Genomic DNA, 13,543 nt, shown 5'->3' on the forward strand with positions numbered 1-13,543 from the left:
CCCATTACACAAAGCTGGATCATGTGTAAGATCAGGAATGGTCAAAGAAGGAATAGTGAACAAAACTGATAGTCTTAAGACAAACATTGGAGAAGTCAACTGGCAGATGGCAAAATGTTTCTAAGCAAAGTATGAACTAGCTGTTAGTGGGACACCTGTAAGAAATTACCAAGGGGCTTCTGAATATTCTGCCTTGAGACTAATCAATTCAGCTCCAGAGAGAGGGTCCCATTTTGTAGGCTGAATACTGGTGCTAGTGTCATAGCATGACTCAAACAAGGGTGTGGAGGACAACAATGTTGGATTGCTTGTCATAAATGAAGTCACAGGCACTATCCAATAGGACATAAGCAACAACACATGCCAAATTACAGTGTCACTGCTATCTGGGAAAACCACTGAATTTTTCCAGAAATAATCCATTGCTGTTTCAAGTGTTGAAAAAAAAAAAGTTATCTATGGTATAGAAGTGCTGCCTTGAGGCAAGATGTCCCTAGGCAGGAAGAAAATAACAAAGCAACACATTTGTAATGACAAGCAAATCATTTTGAAAAGGTCTCAACTGCATCTTAACATTGTTTTGAACATAAAAAAACCCAGACCATCCTTCACGGCAGACACTGAAATCAGACAATCAGAGGCACTGGCTTAAAGCTAACTCAGTTCAAGAGACCAAAAAATGAGGGAATGAGGCCTCTGGTTTTATTGCATTGAGCTCACCCAAACTGACTTGTCTCTCAGTAATTGTACACTGGAGCAGACCATGTCTCAGGGGAAGAACCAAGAATAAAACATTTCTGTTGAGATTCTCATGGTGGCGGGTGGAAAGATCAGCTAATGGGCAACTTCACTCTTTGCTCCAGGCTTAAGGCTTCTGGGAACTATAGAATACGCCACAGCTAAGTAGAAGTTCTATCTTCATCTCTACCTCTCTCATCCTGGGGCATAAAAAGAGGCTGCGGGAACATGAGGCAGTGGCAGGCTGTGGTGGGTACAGACTACACATGCATGTGAAAGAGTATTCAGTTTGCTTTTTTTTTTTTTAAGTAGTACACCACACATTTGCAAGCAACCATCAGACACGCTTAATAAAAAAGCAGGCTGTTGAAACAGACATGTTAAAAGCCCTTAATCTCCTATTGGGAGCTTGTGTGCTACATAATATTTATGCCTCACTTATTCTGAGCTCTTCATTTGTGATCTTATAAGTGCATTCCTTTTATATTAAAAAAATTTCTAAAACCTTGGAAGTAACATTTATCCATTCAACATGTCATTTACAAGTTGTTATACAGTATTCACTACGATTTACCTATTTACCTATATGTAGAGGTGTTTGAAAATGCTATTTCTTTTACTCAGAAGTAAGCCCATTGTGTTTAGTAAGACTTTGGGTGCAATCCTGGAAATGAGTTGCTGTAAGGCATGTTTGCACCTCTTCAGGGGGAAGCAGCTTCAGCACACAGAGATGTGCCGACACATGAAGGCTGAATCCAGCCTCCATGATGACTTCCTTGTCGAGACTAGCGTTGGCCCAGGTGGGTCAACGCAAGCAGCAAAGGTAGGCAGGGGGGAGGAAGGGGAGAGGCGGGGGGGAGGCATTCCTGGGCAGGAAGGGTGAGAGGTGGTTGGCCCCGCGGATGGGTGGGTGGGGAGCGGGAGGCGGGGCAGTTATGCTGTATCCCAGCCCCCGTTCCTGAGAAGAACAGAGCAGCTTTAAGCCACTCTGCTCTCCTCTGACTTGCACCACCTCAAGTGGTGGCACATGTTCATGGAGAAGACCCATACGGGTCAGTGGCCTTTACCCAGAGGTAAGGGGAAATGTTTCCCCTTGCCTCTGGCTGAGCTGCTTATGGCCACTATCCTGCGCTGGATACAGCGCAAGCCTCTTGGCTCGCCTGTTCCAGCGTAGGAACCCTACGCTTAGGCTGTAATCCTATCTTACTCACCAGAAACAACACTTCTGCCTATATGCCACAGAGAGTTTCCTGGTGATATGACTGGCACTGCTAGTTGACCTGCAGTGTGTAGAGACAATTCAAGGGGGTTACTGATCTGGGGAAAAAGAAGTTCACTTGCACAATATGCTCTTAGTGACCCATTCTTCACTGACCTCTATTCACAGCATCCAAGCAATTGTCAAAGGCCGAAGCCATACAGAAGCTGCTGAATTGTCTTGTATATATCCCAAATGTTTCATAAATGTGACCTTCATTCACTCACACCCAGCTCATGCCACAGCCTGCAACCAGCTGAGACATAGCTCAAGTGCACTGAAGCTTACGTGACATTCCTCCTTTATAAAAGGTCTCCGCACGAGCTATAATGTTACCAAAAGGTAGATTTCTGAAATAACAAGGAATAGACAAGTTTCTTTCCTCTAACTTCTTAAATGTTACAGTTGCTTTCAGAGATGTTCTCATTCTCTTGATGATTTTATCCACAGTTGTACAATAATGTTTTGGTGGTAGGGAGCTTCCAAAAGGGAAGTTTACAGGTCCTGCTGATTTAACCATTTTAGAAATAAGTATATGAATAGTTTTTCCTTTTACAAGGTTGGACAAAAAAACAGAACATTAAAAACTCCCAGACTGCTTCGTAGTGTACTATAACAAGACCCTAAGGAGAAGTTTGTGTCTTAAAAGTAATTACACACCATGAGATTTTTTTCTTTTAATTCTAAAAAATAAACGTTCCCTCCAGGGTATTCAGAAAGATGATGTACTATGAAATAGGAACTACAGACTTCAATGATCATTTTTTGCTGAACTAGACAGTCCAACTCTTTAGTTTTATAGTTTTATAACACAGTGCACAGGACTGACTAGAAGGTGTGGTGAAAGAACAAGGGACGGTAATGTCACTGTACTTGGAGGAGCCTGACTGGGAAGGAAAATGTCTTCAGTTTGAACATAAAGACCCTGGCAATCGCTAACAATGGGAGGAATATGCTAAAAAATACATGGCCATTACGTTGTGGTTTGGATAAATTACTGTGTTCCATAAAACTTGCCTGGGTTTGGCAAAGCGCCTACAAGTCTGGATTTCAAAGCTCAGACAAGGCTCTTTGTTTATTGATGTTGCTGGACTGGCTTTTTTCCTTTTTTTGACAGGTGTACAGAGAATATTCAGAATGAAACCCAAACACTCACTCTAGTTCCTGTTCATTGCAATTTCCAGAGTGGTCTATGGAAATATTGCCAGCAGTGCGTCTTGGGACAAACTGGTACTATATAAGCTTTTCTGAAACTGAATATTTTGTTCATAGTTTGTATCTGGAACTTGATCCTTTTTATTTTTAAAGACACTCAACTCTAATTATGTGCCAAGCGCAGATAAACTCTTCCATCTGTCCAGGTTAGCTGCTGAACACAATGGAGCATGTCTAATGCACTGTATTTCTTGGGTAATCTAATTAGCATCTGCTGAACTAAATTCAGACTTTGGTTATGGAGTCCTTCATATACTGCTTATGTCTGACAAAATTCTCCAGCTTTTTAACCCTAGTTCATATGTTCAGTGGGGTTTAGTGCTAAAACAACATGATAGAAGAGAGACAGAAACACCTCCCTTCCACGCCACAGATGACTTCTCATGGGAGTCAGGACCTCCACACAAATGGTCAATTGTGAAGAGGTTCCGCCCAAAAGATTTCTCACACATACACCTTTTTTGGAGGAGGATAATTGCATGAAGAGAGCAGAGCCTCTGTGCGATCAAATATTCAAATGAAGGCCTCCACTCACATGGAAAGTTATCTGCATGGTAGATGGGATATTTCAACACACAGTTTCAGTGAATGTATGAACTGGGGCTCTGTCATTTCCCAGAAATCTGTATAAGGGAAATAACACCCTCTTGAGTGGTTTTCAAGGCTTGTATCAATTAAATACTTTTCTGGCATTCTGTTAATGGCATACTTTCCCTGGAGCTGAGAACTGCTCCAAAATCTGAGGTCATTTGTTTAATTTAAAAGCAAAGGTTATGGAACAGCAATTTCAGGTTTCATCAGCCAAGCCCTTGTGGCTTTGAAGAAAAAACAGCCTAATACATTTGCTGTCTTATGAACAAGATAAAATAATTACTGTGTTCCTGCTAAAAAAGGATATCAAATTTCAGCCAGGTTTTTCCTCTATTGCTCCTATTTTTATTTTAAATCCTTCTCTGCTCATTAAATTTCTGGGTTTTTTGTCTGCCTTTGTTGCTTGCTGTTCTTGCCCACCAGACATCTGGAGTGGATTCTGTCAGCTGGGTTTAAAGGAGGAACCGTAAACGATGCAGTAATTTTAAAAATTAAATTTATTTATACCAAGTCTGAAGCCAGAATAATGTTTTAAATGGTTGAAGTTTCAGGCTGGTGGGTCTCCAGGAATGTGTAGTGCATGGCCTTTGTGGCTGTTTTCTTAAGAATTCCCTGGCCATTACATTGAGATTATGTAATTCTCCATCTTCCAAAGGACCCCTTAGTTCTGCACGTTCTGTGCCTGAAGCAGTTTTATTATACCAATATGCGAAACATTTTCTGTTGTTTTTTCTTGTAAGACAAGTCAGGCAATACATTTTGGATAAGTGACTAACTACATGTCTAATAATTAGAGGAAGAAACTTAGCATCAGGATTCATGGACTTGATTCCCAACTCTGCTATCAAATTACCCTGAGATCAGGGGGATGTGGCATGTCCTCTATAATTTAGTTCTACTAATTACATTATGCAGAAATCTTGAATGCGGTGCCATCTATATGCTCATAACAGCAAACTCTGTCTTACTATACGCTCATAACACCCAACTCTGGTTTATCTAATACCAGGCCCTGCAATCTTGGTGCTTACTCCGGGTTTCTAACTGCAATGATAGACTGAACAGGGGCAAGGTGAACCTGAAAGTAGAAGAACTTTAAGAAAAGATTGTTGTCAGGCCTTGCAACTAGCAAGGAATGGCATGTACAAATTGTATGTACATTGCATGGTGGGGCTCAGTGCCCTCTGATAACTCAAATTCACAGACTGCATTCATCATTGCATTCAAAACACCAGGCTTTGTACGTGGCCAATAAGGCATTTCAGTAACTGTATCTGGTGAGATGGCAGTAACAATTTCTCCCTCCTTATTATCACGTATGCCTTTGAATCATCAAGGCTAAAATGCCCAAATGACTTCACAGAGCTCCCATTGTAAACACTTCAGAAGCTGCAAATAGTGGCACAATGTCATGATCCATTATCTCATCAGTGGGGTTCTTTTCTTAGAACCGGTCTTTGAGGGGGACTAATGCTGCAATCCTAACCACACTTTCCTGAGAGTAAGCCCCATTGAACAAAATAGGACTTTATATTTATTTATACAGGTATTTGTATACTGCCTTTCTTTGGTCATCAGATTTCTCCTCAGACTTCAATCCAAGGCGGTTTACATAGGCAGGCTGTTCTAAACCCCCCGTAGGGATTTTTACAATTGAATAGTTCTAGTCTTTCATAGAACTCCTCGTTCCAGCTGGATTCCTTCCCGATCTGGCCTCTCTCTGGCCCTTCGCCTCCCACGCTCCACTTGACGGCAACCCCTCTCTGCCACCAAGGGTCAGCTCATCAGTCTATCAGCGTATCGTCAGTTCTCGGGTACTTCCTGTTGTTTCGAACTGGCAGCCTCAGATCTTCAGGCATACAAGGCGGCAGCTCTACCAACTGAGCCAGACCTCCTGCCCCTGCCTCTTGCCTACTTACTTCTGAGTAGACCTGGTTAGGATTGTGCCCTATGTTTGCTCCAGATGGCCCTGCTAACTGGGCAAAGAGGCACCTTTTAAAGTGGTGTCCTCTTACATTTAGATGGGGGAGAGCAACTGTCCCTCTTCAGCAATGGATATCAGATTTCTATATTTTTTAATCAGAATTTCCCCAAGAAAGGTGGTCTTATATTTCATATATTTTTGCTAACATTTTATCCGTTTTTCTGCCAGTGAAATCCATTCTCAGTTAATCTAATGCTTGTAGTTATCAATAAGTAATAGGTTTAGATTGCCTAGTAGGAAAAGGATGGGGTCAATGGAAGAATTCGGGAACAGTGTAAACATTTTTAATGTACTGGAATAACAACTGTAAGGCTACCCTGTGGAGATTTTGTAGCTATAATCTGGAATTCAATAAAAAGGAGGAAAAAATCAAGTGCCAATTAAACAAACATCTGGCAGTCACATGTAACACTTATACCCAGCAAATCCTGCATCATTAGGTTTTAGAGATATATATAAGGTTCCTTGCAATTCTGTGATCCTATATAAAAGAAAAAATAAAACCAGGTTCTTCAGTTCCCTCCTAAGGGGTATTCTCCAATCCAAGGCACAGAAATACCGCAATAGTCTATATAACCACATATGAAAAGAGTCTGGTTGTTAGTACAATCAGTCTTCATAGCAACTGATTAGATATGAATTAAATCAAATGTCAAGTTTGCTTCTAATTTGTCACCATACCTTAACTGAACATATTTTAAGAAACATTTAACAGGACAGTGCAGAGTACGTTCAATACATAAGCACCTTTGCTAAAGGATCAAATTATAATGCATTAACTGCTGGTTTGGGGGCTATAAGCATTTTCCAAGAAGAGTTACAGCCTAGTTCTGTCTTTTTCAGTCATAGACAACTGAAACTGCAGAGATATGACCAGGTTAGTTGTGCAATCACTGCCCAAGTTAGAGGATGAAGTCAAAAAATATTTGGACTGAATTCCTTATTGTCACAAATTTCTAATTATTAATGGCATGCTTCTTAGGTATGCACACATAGACTTACCTGAAGTCCTACCTAGCCAGCGTATGTACAGAACTTTAATTATTGTTAACGTCCTCTTTCTCTCCCCACCCCATCACTTGCATAAGCATAAATACCTAGTAATATTAAAGGGTTTATCTGAAGGATAGATTTTGCAACATCCTGTGTGAAAAAGGATCTAGGTGGCCTAACAAACCACAACCTGAACGTGAAGCCAGCAGTGTGATGTGGCTGCAAAAAAACCTTAATTCAATACTGAGCTGCATTAAAGCAGCATAGAGTGTAGATCACAAGAAGTAATCGTTCCATTCTGTTTTGCACTAGTCAGATCACACTTGGAATACTGTGTCCAGTTCTGGGCACCACATTTTAAGAAGGACACTGATAACCTATAATGGATTCAAAAGCAGGCAGCTAACATGGAAGTTCTGGAAGCCACATCCTATGAGGAAGAGCACTGGAACAGACTGACTCAAGCTGTGGTGGGCTCTCAGTCACTGGAGGTTTCCAACAATGGATGGCCACCTGCAGGGGATGCTGTAGCAGTCGCCTACACTAAGCAGGGTGCTGGACTAGATGACCTTGAAGACTTCCTTCAAACTCTAACATATTGTGATTCCACAGGATACAGATAAGAGATACTGGATGACTATACAGTGCTGCAGCAAAATGAAATCCAATAAGTGGAGCCATGAGCAGAAACACAGTATGTCAGTTAAGTACTCAGAATGATAACCACAGCCAGATTTTTTATTACCACTCCAATATATTTAACCTCAAGCAACTAATTCCAATGAAAGTGTGTCTACAAAGGATGCCTAATCACTTAGGATTTATTTCAAAACTTTCTAGTAAAACTGGATATTTGACAAATTATGAATCACTGCATTTTAGAACCTACCTCCATGACGCACAGAGGAAAACTACTGCTTCCATCAAATGGAGCTTGCACAAACAAGTTTGCAATAGATTTTTAAGAGTTTGTGGCTTTAACAATGAGGAGAATGACCTAACATGTGTCAAAATGTTATTATTCCCTCAAGTGCATTTCAAATTCTAACACGCTGCAACACTTCACTTGATGCTGTTTGAGATGGCTGCTTACAACCAAACCAATTTTGAGAGTTCTTTGTGCTCAGTGCTCTCACAAAAATTGGTAAACGTTACTCTGCTTCAAGGATGCACAACTCACATCACACTGAGGGTCATTTTTATTAAGTCACAAGGATCATAGTGCTACTTTAACCACAGAAAAACATGTTTCTTTTAAGTTTAACTGCCTTTTAAAAAATCCACCCTCTGTTAATGCCCTTTTTCTCTGTGCAACCTGAGATATAATCTCTCTTCTATCAAAACCAATGAATTCCTCTCAATCTTAACCCTCTTTCTTTTACTCTTCCCACCCTATGGTGCATACTTTCTTCTGAGGAGGGAATCCTCAGGATTGTGTTGCTAAATTTTCACTTCCCTGCCCTTAAAGGGGCAGGGATAAGTGCTTCCCTGGCTGGTGGGTCGCAACCACACACATTTACAGTGCTCCCAACTCCCTTGTAGGAGTTTGGGAAACGCTGTCCTAGCCATACCAAGATCTTCATAATTTCTCTTCTGTCATTTGCAGCTAATACAATGGTTTCCAAACACCTCTGAGGGAGTTGGGAACCCTGTAAGTTGTTGCAGGGGTGGGGCAGGAGCATGCTGTGTGTGCCCCAACAATGCTGCAGGGATCCAGGGGCATTTAAAACTCCAGGCTCCAACTGGAGCTCAGTGCAGCAGAGGGGAGGCTCACAGAGGGGGCTGCAAGCCTCCAGCAGGCTTTGTGACCCCCCCAGGTATGTTTAAATGCCCCTGGGTCCCCAGGGCACCAAAATCGCTGCAGCGCCATTGGGCCACCCATTCCTCTTGAAGGGAAATGGCCCATTTCTGGTTCCACTGGTGGGTCGCAACCCACAAATTTGGGAACCACAGAGCTAATGTGTTGCTAGGTGAGAACAAAGTGCTTATTTCTGCTCATCTTCTGCTTAATGACATCATTTCTGCCTAAATGATGTTACTTCAGCAGGTGCCATTAATTCTATTCACCCTGCTGCATGAAACAAGTTTGACACCCCTGCACTAGATGACCAAGATGATTACAGTCTTAAAACCAGGCCAGAAGCCAGTCTAGATAAGGTAATGGGCTCAAAGTTGCTTTTAATTCTGCCACTGAATCCCATAATTTCAGTTTGTCCCAGTTCTTCAAAAGGCATGCTGTAAGGGTAAAATCTGCAAAATAAGGCTATTGGATACTACTAGTGATAGGAGCATATGGTTAGATGAAAGATACTGCCCAATTGCATCATTTCCATCCTCTTAACAGATGTAGGTTTCTAACAAAATCAGGCTGTGTTACATTAGACGCAGGTTTCAACAGCATAATGTAGTATTGAGATCTGAACTTTGCTACATTACATTTGAAACCAGTACAACAGAAGGTTTAGGATGCACAAATGAATAATTGTCCTTTTTCCAAGACAGCCATGCTGTTTTCCTTCTGAAAGAATGATGATTACAGTCAATACCTGGGCTCTGTCATATCACGAGACTGGTGGGATCATCTAGCTAGTTCCTCAAATATCTTGCTTTTAAAGGGGGGTGAGGGATTTTGTAATTTACCAGGTCTGTAGGTGCTCAATAATTTTTTGAATATGCTACCAAAGAAATCAATGGATAAAGACTCTTTCTAAAATCTCAGCATGTAATCTTTTTATCAGTGCTTTTTATTACTCCTAAACATCGGGAGAGGGAAGAGAAGTTTTAAAAGGATTTTGAACACTCAATTACATTTTATACTAGTATATAACCACACTCGCTTTGCCCCTTACATATGAACAAGATACTTGAGAGTGGTGGTGCAGATTTGTGTTAGAGTCAAGTTTCAAATGGAATAAAAAGGATTGCTTACCTTCAGATAAAGACAAGTCATCTGCTGGAGACAGCGGGTCTGCCCGTACAGCAAGGCCATCGTTCAGCCACGTGGTAATCTGATTTGTCAAGATAACCTGCAAACAGACATAGAGACAGAAATGTATTCGAATTACCAGAACTTAAATAAGCAGAAGTAGCCCAGACAAGAACAGGAATGTATAGACAGGTAACCATCAACATCCACCCTAATTTTCAATAATTTCAACCTCTTCCTGGAAAATTTGGATCAACTATAGAAGCATCTTAATCGGGTGATACAGACAGCAACACAAACAGAGGCTTTGCAGGATTCCTCAAAAGTTTCACATTACACTTCATATCCCTCTGGTATGGAAAAGGGCAGTCTTGGTAACATCAGGAGAAAAACGGAATGCTGCTTGTACTAAGATATATTGAATAAATAAATATATTTCCTAGAAATATATACAGGTTGGCCCTCAGTACCTGTGGGAGATCGGTTCCTGAACCCCCTGCAGGTATCGATCCTGTGCAAATTGAGATCTGTGGGGGGCCCTCAGAGGACCTCCAGAGGCAACTGGAAGAGTCTTCTGGTCACATCTGGAGGTGTTCTGATGCGTGCAGAGGTCACATGCGGCCTCCATGTGCCTCAGAAGGTCTCCCACAAGCTTCTGAGAGGCACTTCTGGTTTTTTGTGAAATCAGAAGTGTCTCTCAGAAGCCTCTAGGAGGACTTCTGAGGCGTATGGAGGCCATGCATGACCTCTACACGCCTCAGAATACCACCCAGGTGAGATCGGAAGGCACTTTCAGCTGTGTCCAAGAGCTTCGGTGTGGCCCTCCAGATGTGGGTCAGGACCTGCAATGTCAAATCTGTGGGTCCTGAAACCATGGATAAGAAGGACCAACCTCTGTTTCTAAGAGAAAAGAGGAGAATTTACAAGTATTTCTACGGTTTGGCATTAGTGGACTGTGCGGAGCTCTGCTGGGAGGGAACACTGATCAACAGTCAGAAGAAGCTTGCACATAAGCATATATTGCACAACTGGGACAATAAGAGACTCAGATTCAAAGAGGAAACCAAGATACAAATTTCCATATACTACCATGGTAAACTTAACATTGTATTTATAACAATCCACATGCATAGATAATTAGGACCCAATCCTATCCAACTTTCCACTGCCAATAGGGCATGCGTTGCATCTTGTGGTGGTGGTGGGCAGTAACAGAGGCCTCCTCAAGGTAAAGGAACATCTGTTCCCTTCCCTTGGGGCTGCAACGGTGCTGGAGAGCTGGATAGGATTGGGTCCTTAGTGTAAGGGGTACCAGACTAGAGTGGACTCAGCCTTGAAGGACGCTCCACTGATACCAATATACCAATGTTGAGTTCAAAATCATAAGACAGAGTTCAAAGGAGCATAAACATGAAGACAGATTCAGCAGAAACAGATGTGAAGGCAAGGAACAGAATGAATTTCAGATGAATGTACATGTGCGTGCTCACACTTCTACATTATGGCACAGTATAAAGCTTTTATTGGCAGACTTTTGCACTGACTGCACAATTCACAAATGTCAAAGAACCCAAGAGTGATGTGGTCATCCCAGATCAGTTCCAAAATAAACTTTGCGCCGTGCCATCTTATGCTTTGTTTATGTCACATGTATTTTTTTTTAGTAACTGCATTACATTGAATATTTTCTTTTTAAAACTGAAGTACTGTAATTCATAGCCCACTTCACTGAAGAAAGCCGATTCCACCAGTTTCCAAGTACAAAGTAAATACTCACAAAGCTGCAAAACCCTGCAGGAAACCAGCAAAAAGGCACAGATGGGCTTTGTGTATCCAGTATCTTCTTTGGATGTATATGCCCTCTATTTTTCTCTCGCAATCCACAGCACGCCCTTGGCTGTAAATCACTTTTGTGCCACTCTTGAAGGAAGGAGGCTAGCACACGGATGTGTCATGACCCCTGGGCGCTGACTCAAGCCCCGTTGGGCCGGTGCAAAAGCTAAGCCCATGCTGGCCGAGTCAGATCAGCACAGAGGTCGGTGGGTGAGTGGGCAGGATTGCAGGCAGGCAGGTTGAGGACAGGATCCAGCACTTATGCTGGATCCTATCCCTGGTCCTGGGCACCCCAGGGCAGCTCAGATCTGCGCTACCTGGTGGTGCAGATCCGAGTAGACCCATTGGAGCTGCTGCAGCTTTACCCAGGGTAAGGGGAAGCAATTCCCCTTGCCCCAGGCTTTTGGCTCCAACCCTGCTCTGGTGCAGGGCAGGGATGCTGGCCTGCCTGTTGCCTGTTGCAGGGCAGATTAGGATTGGGTTGCCTCTTGTTTCAGCGCCTGTCATAGTCAGCACACACACACACACACACACACACACACACACACACACACACACACACACACACACACACACACACACACACGCACAAGCCAGATCCATCAGTTGAGTAAGAGTACATAAGCCATTGCCACCCATATCACTATTCAGTGCACACAGAGTGGTGCCTTTTCTCCCCCTTCAATTGAACAGGGTTGTGCCTGTTTCAGCTCTACTTTCCACCTGCTTTGGTCATCCAAGAGCCTGCACAGTGGTGTAGCTAAGGGGGTGCAGGGGGTAGCAGCCACTCTGGGCAACAGGCTTTAGGGGGGCAACAAGCTGAGCTTGACACTAGTGTCCAAAATTATGAAAATCTTGATATGTACAAATAATACCATCATGTTACATATTGTTGGAAAGGTAATTTAATGCAGAATGCAATGAACAAACCCCATTAGAATATCTGTTTTCTACCAAAAGTTATGGCCGATTAACCAGAAAATGAAAACACAACTGCCTTAAGGAACAAAAAGCCGATTCGGGAATGACAATCCCTTCCACACTGGGAGCAAGTGCAGTCTGTCTCCCTGGCTATGGGCCTTCCTTCTTTGCCCCTTTGCCTCAGTCTGTTGGCCAAGTGTCTCTTCAAACTGGAAAAGGCCATGCTGCACAGCCTGCCTCCAAGTGGGTCACTCAGAGGCCAGGGTTGTGTTGAGGTCCACTCCTAAGGCCTTCAGATCCCTCTTGTAGATGTCCTTGTACCGCAGCTGTGGTCTACCTATAGGGTGCTTTCCTTGCACGAGTTCTCCACAGAGGAGATCCTTTGGGATCCGGCCATCATCCATTCTCACAACATGACTGAGCCAATGCAGGCGTCTCTGTTTCAGCAGTTATAGCAGATTGATCTATTATAGCAGATAGATGCCTTAACTATACCACTGGCTGGGGGGAGATGGCAGATCAAGTGGGTGGTGAGCTGCTGGGGGGAGGAGATGGGTTTCCCCACAATTTGCACTTTTTAAAAATCCCAGGCGTGATGTCACTTCCGGTTGTGACATCACTTCCGGGGCATCATTCTGAGCTCCGCACTGGGCTACACGTTCATTAGCTACGCCACTAAGCTTACAAACTGTGTCTTGACTGAGCAGGACTAGAGATGGCATTTGACTGAATGCAGACCCTGGCAGGAGTTCACCAGGAAAGGCAAACAGCTGCTCAGTTTCTGGAGTGGTAGGACAGGGTAGCCAAGGTCAAGCTTGAACTGTCACGGGGCACTCTGAAGCAGACTGAAGAAGTGCAGCTCAGGCATAACAACCCAGACAGTGGGGCATATTCCTTCCCCCCGCCCGCCCCTCCGTGCCTTTCATCTCCTGTGGCGCAGTCTTTGGAATGGAATATTTGTTTATTTATTATCACTTTTCTATTTAAAAAAAATACACCAAGAAGCATAAAATAAAAACAATGAAAATAATAAACACTGTTAAAATAACAAAATACATCAAGTGAGCCACAGCAGATTAAAACA

At 42.8% G+C, this 13,543-nt stretch overlaps 1 protein-coding gene across 4 annotated transcripts in view; it reads right to left on the reverse strand.

The window, feature by feature from the left end:
* The window catches only part of RAD51B (RAD51 paralog B), a 354,598-nt gene that overhangs the window by 227,569 nt on the left and 113,486 nt on the right, over window positions 1–13,543 (reverse strand). For all 4 annotated transcript variants that reach the window (XM_066633331.1, XM_066633322.1, XM_066633340.1 and 1 more), the window contains exon 8: window positions 9,709–9,805. In XM_066633331.1, the coding sequence (XP_066489428.1) occupies window positions 9,709–9,805 (97 nt within the window). The remainder of the gene's footprint in view (window positions 1–9,708; window positions 9,806–13,543) is intronic.

Source organism: Tiliqua scincoides, chromosome 1 (assembly GCF_035046505.1).
Source record: "Tiliqua scincoides isolate rTilSci1 chromosome 1, rTilSci1.hap2, whole genome shotgun sequence".
NCBI lineage: Eukaryota > Metazoa > Chordata > Lepidosauria > Squamata > Scincidae > Tiliqua > Tiliqua scincoides.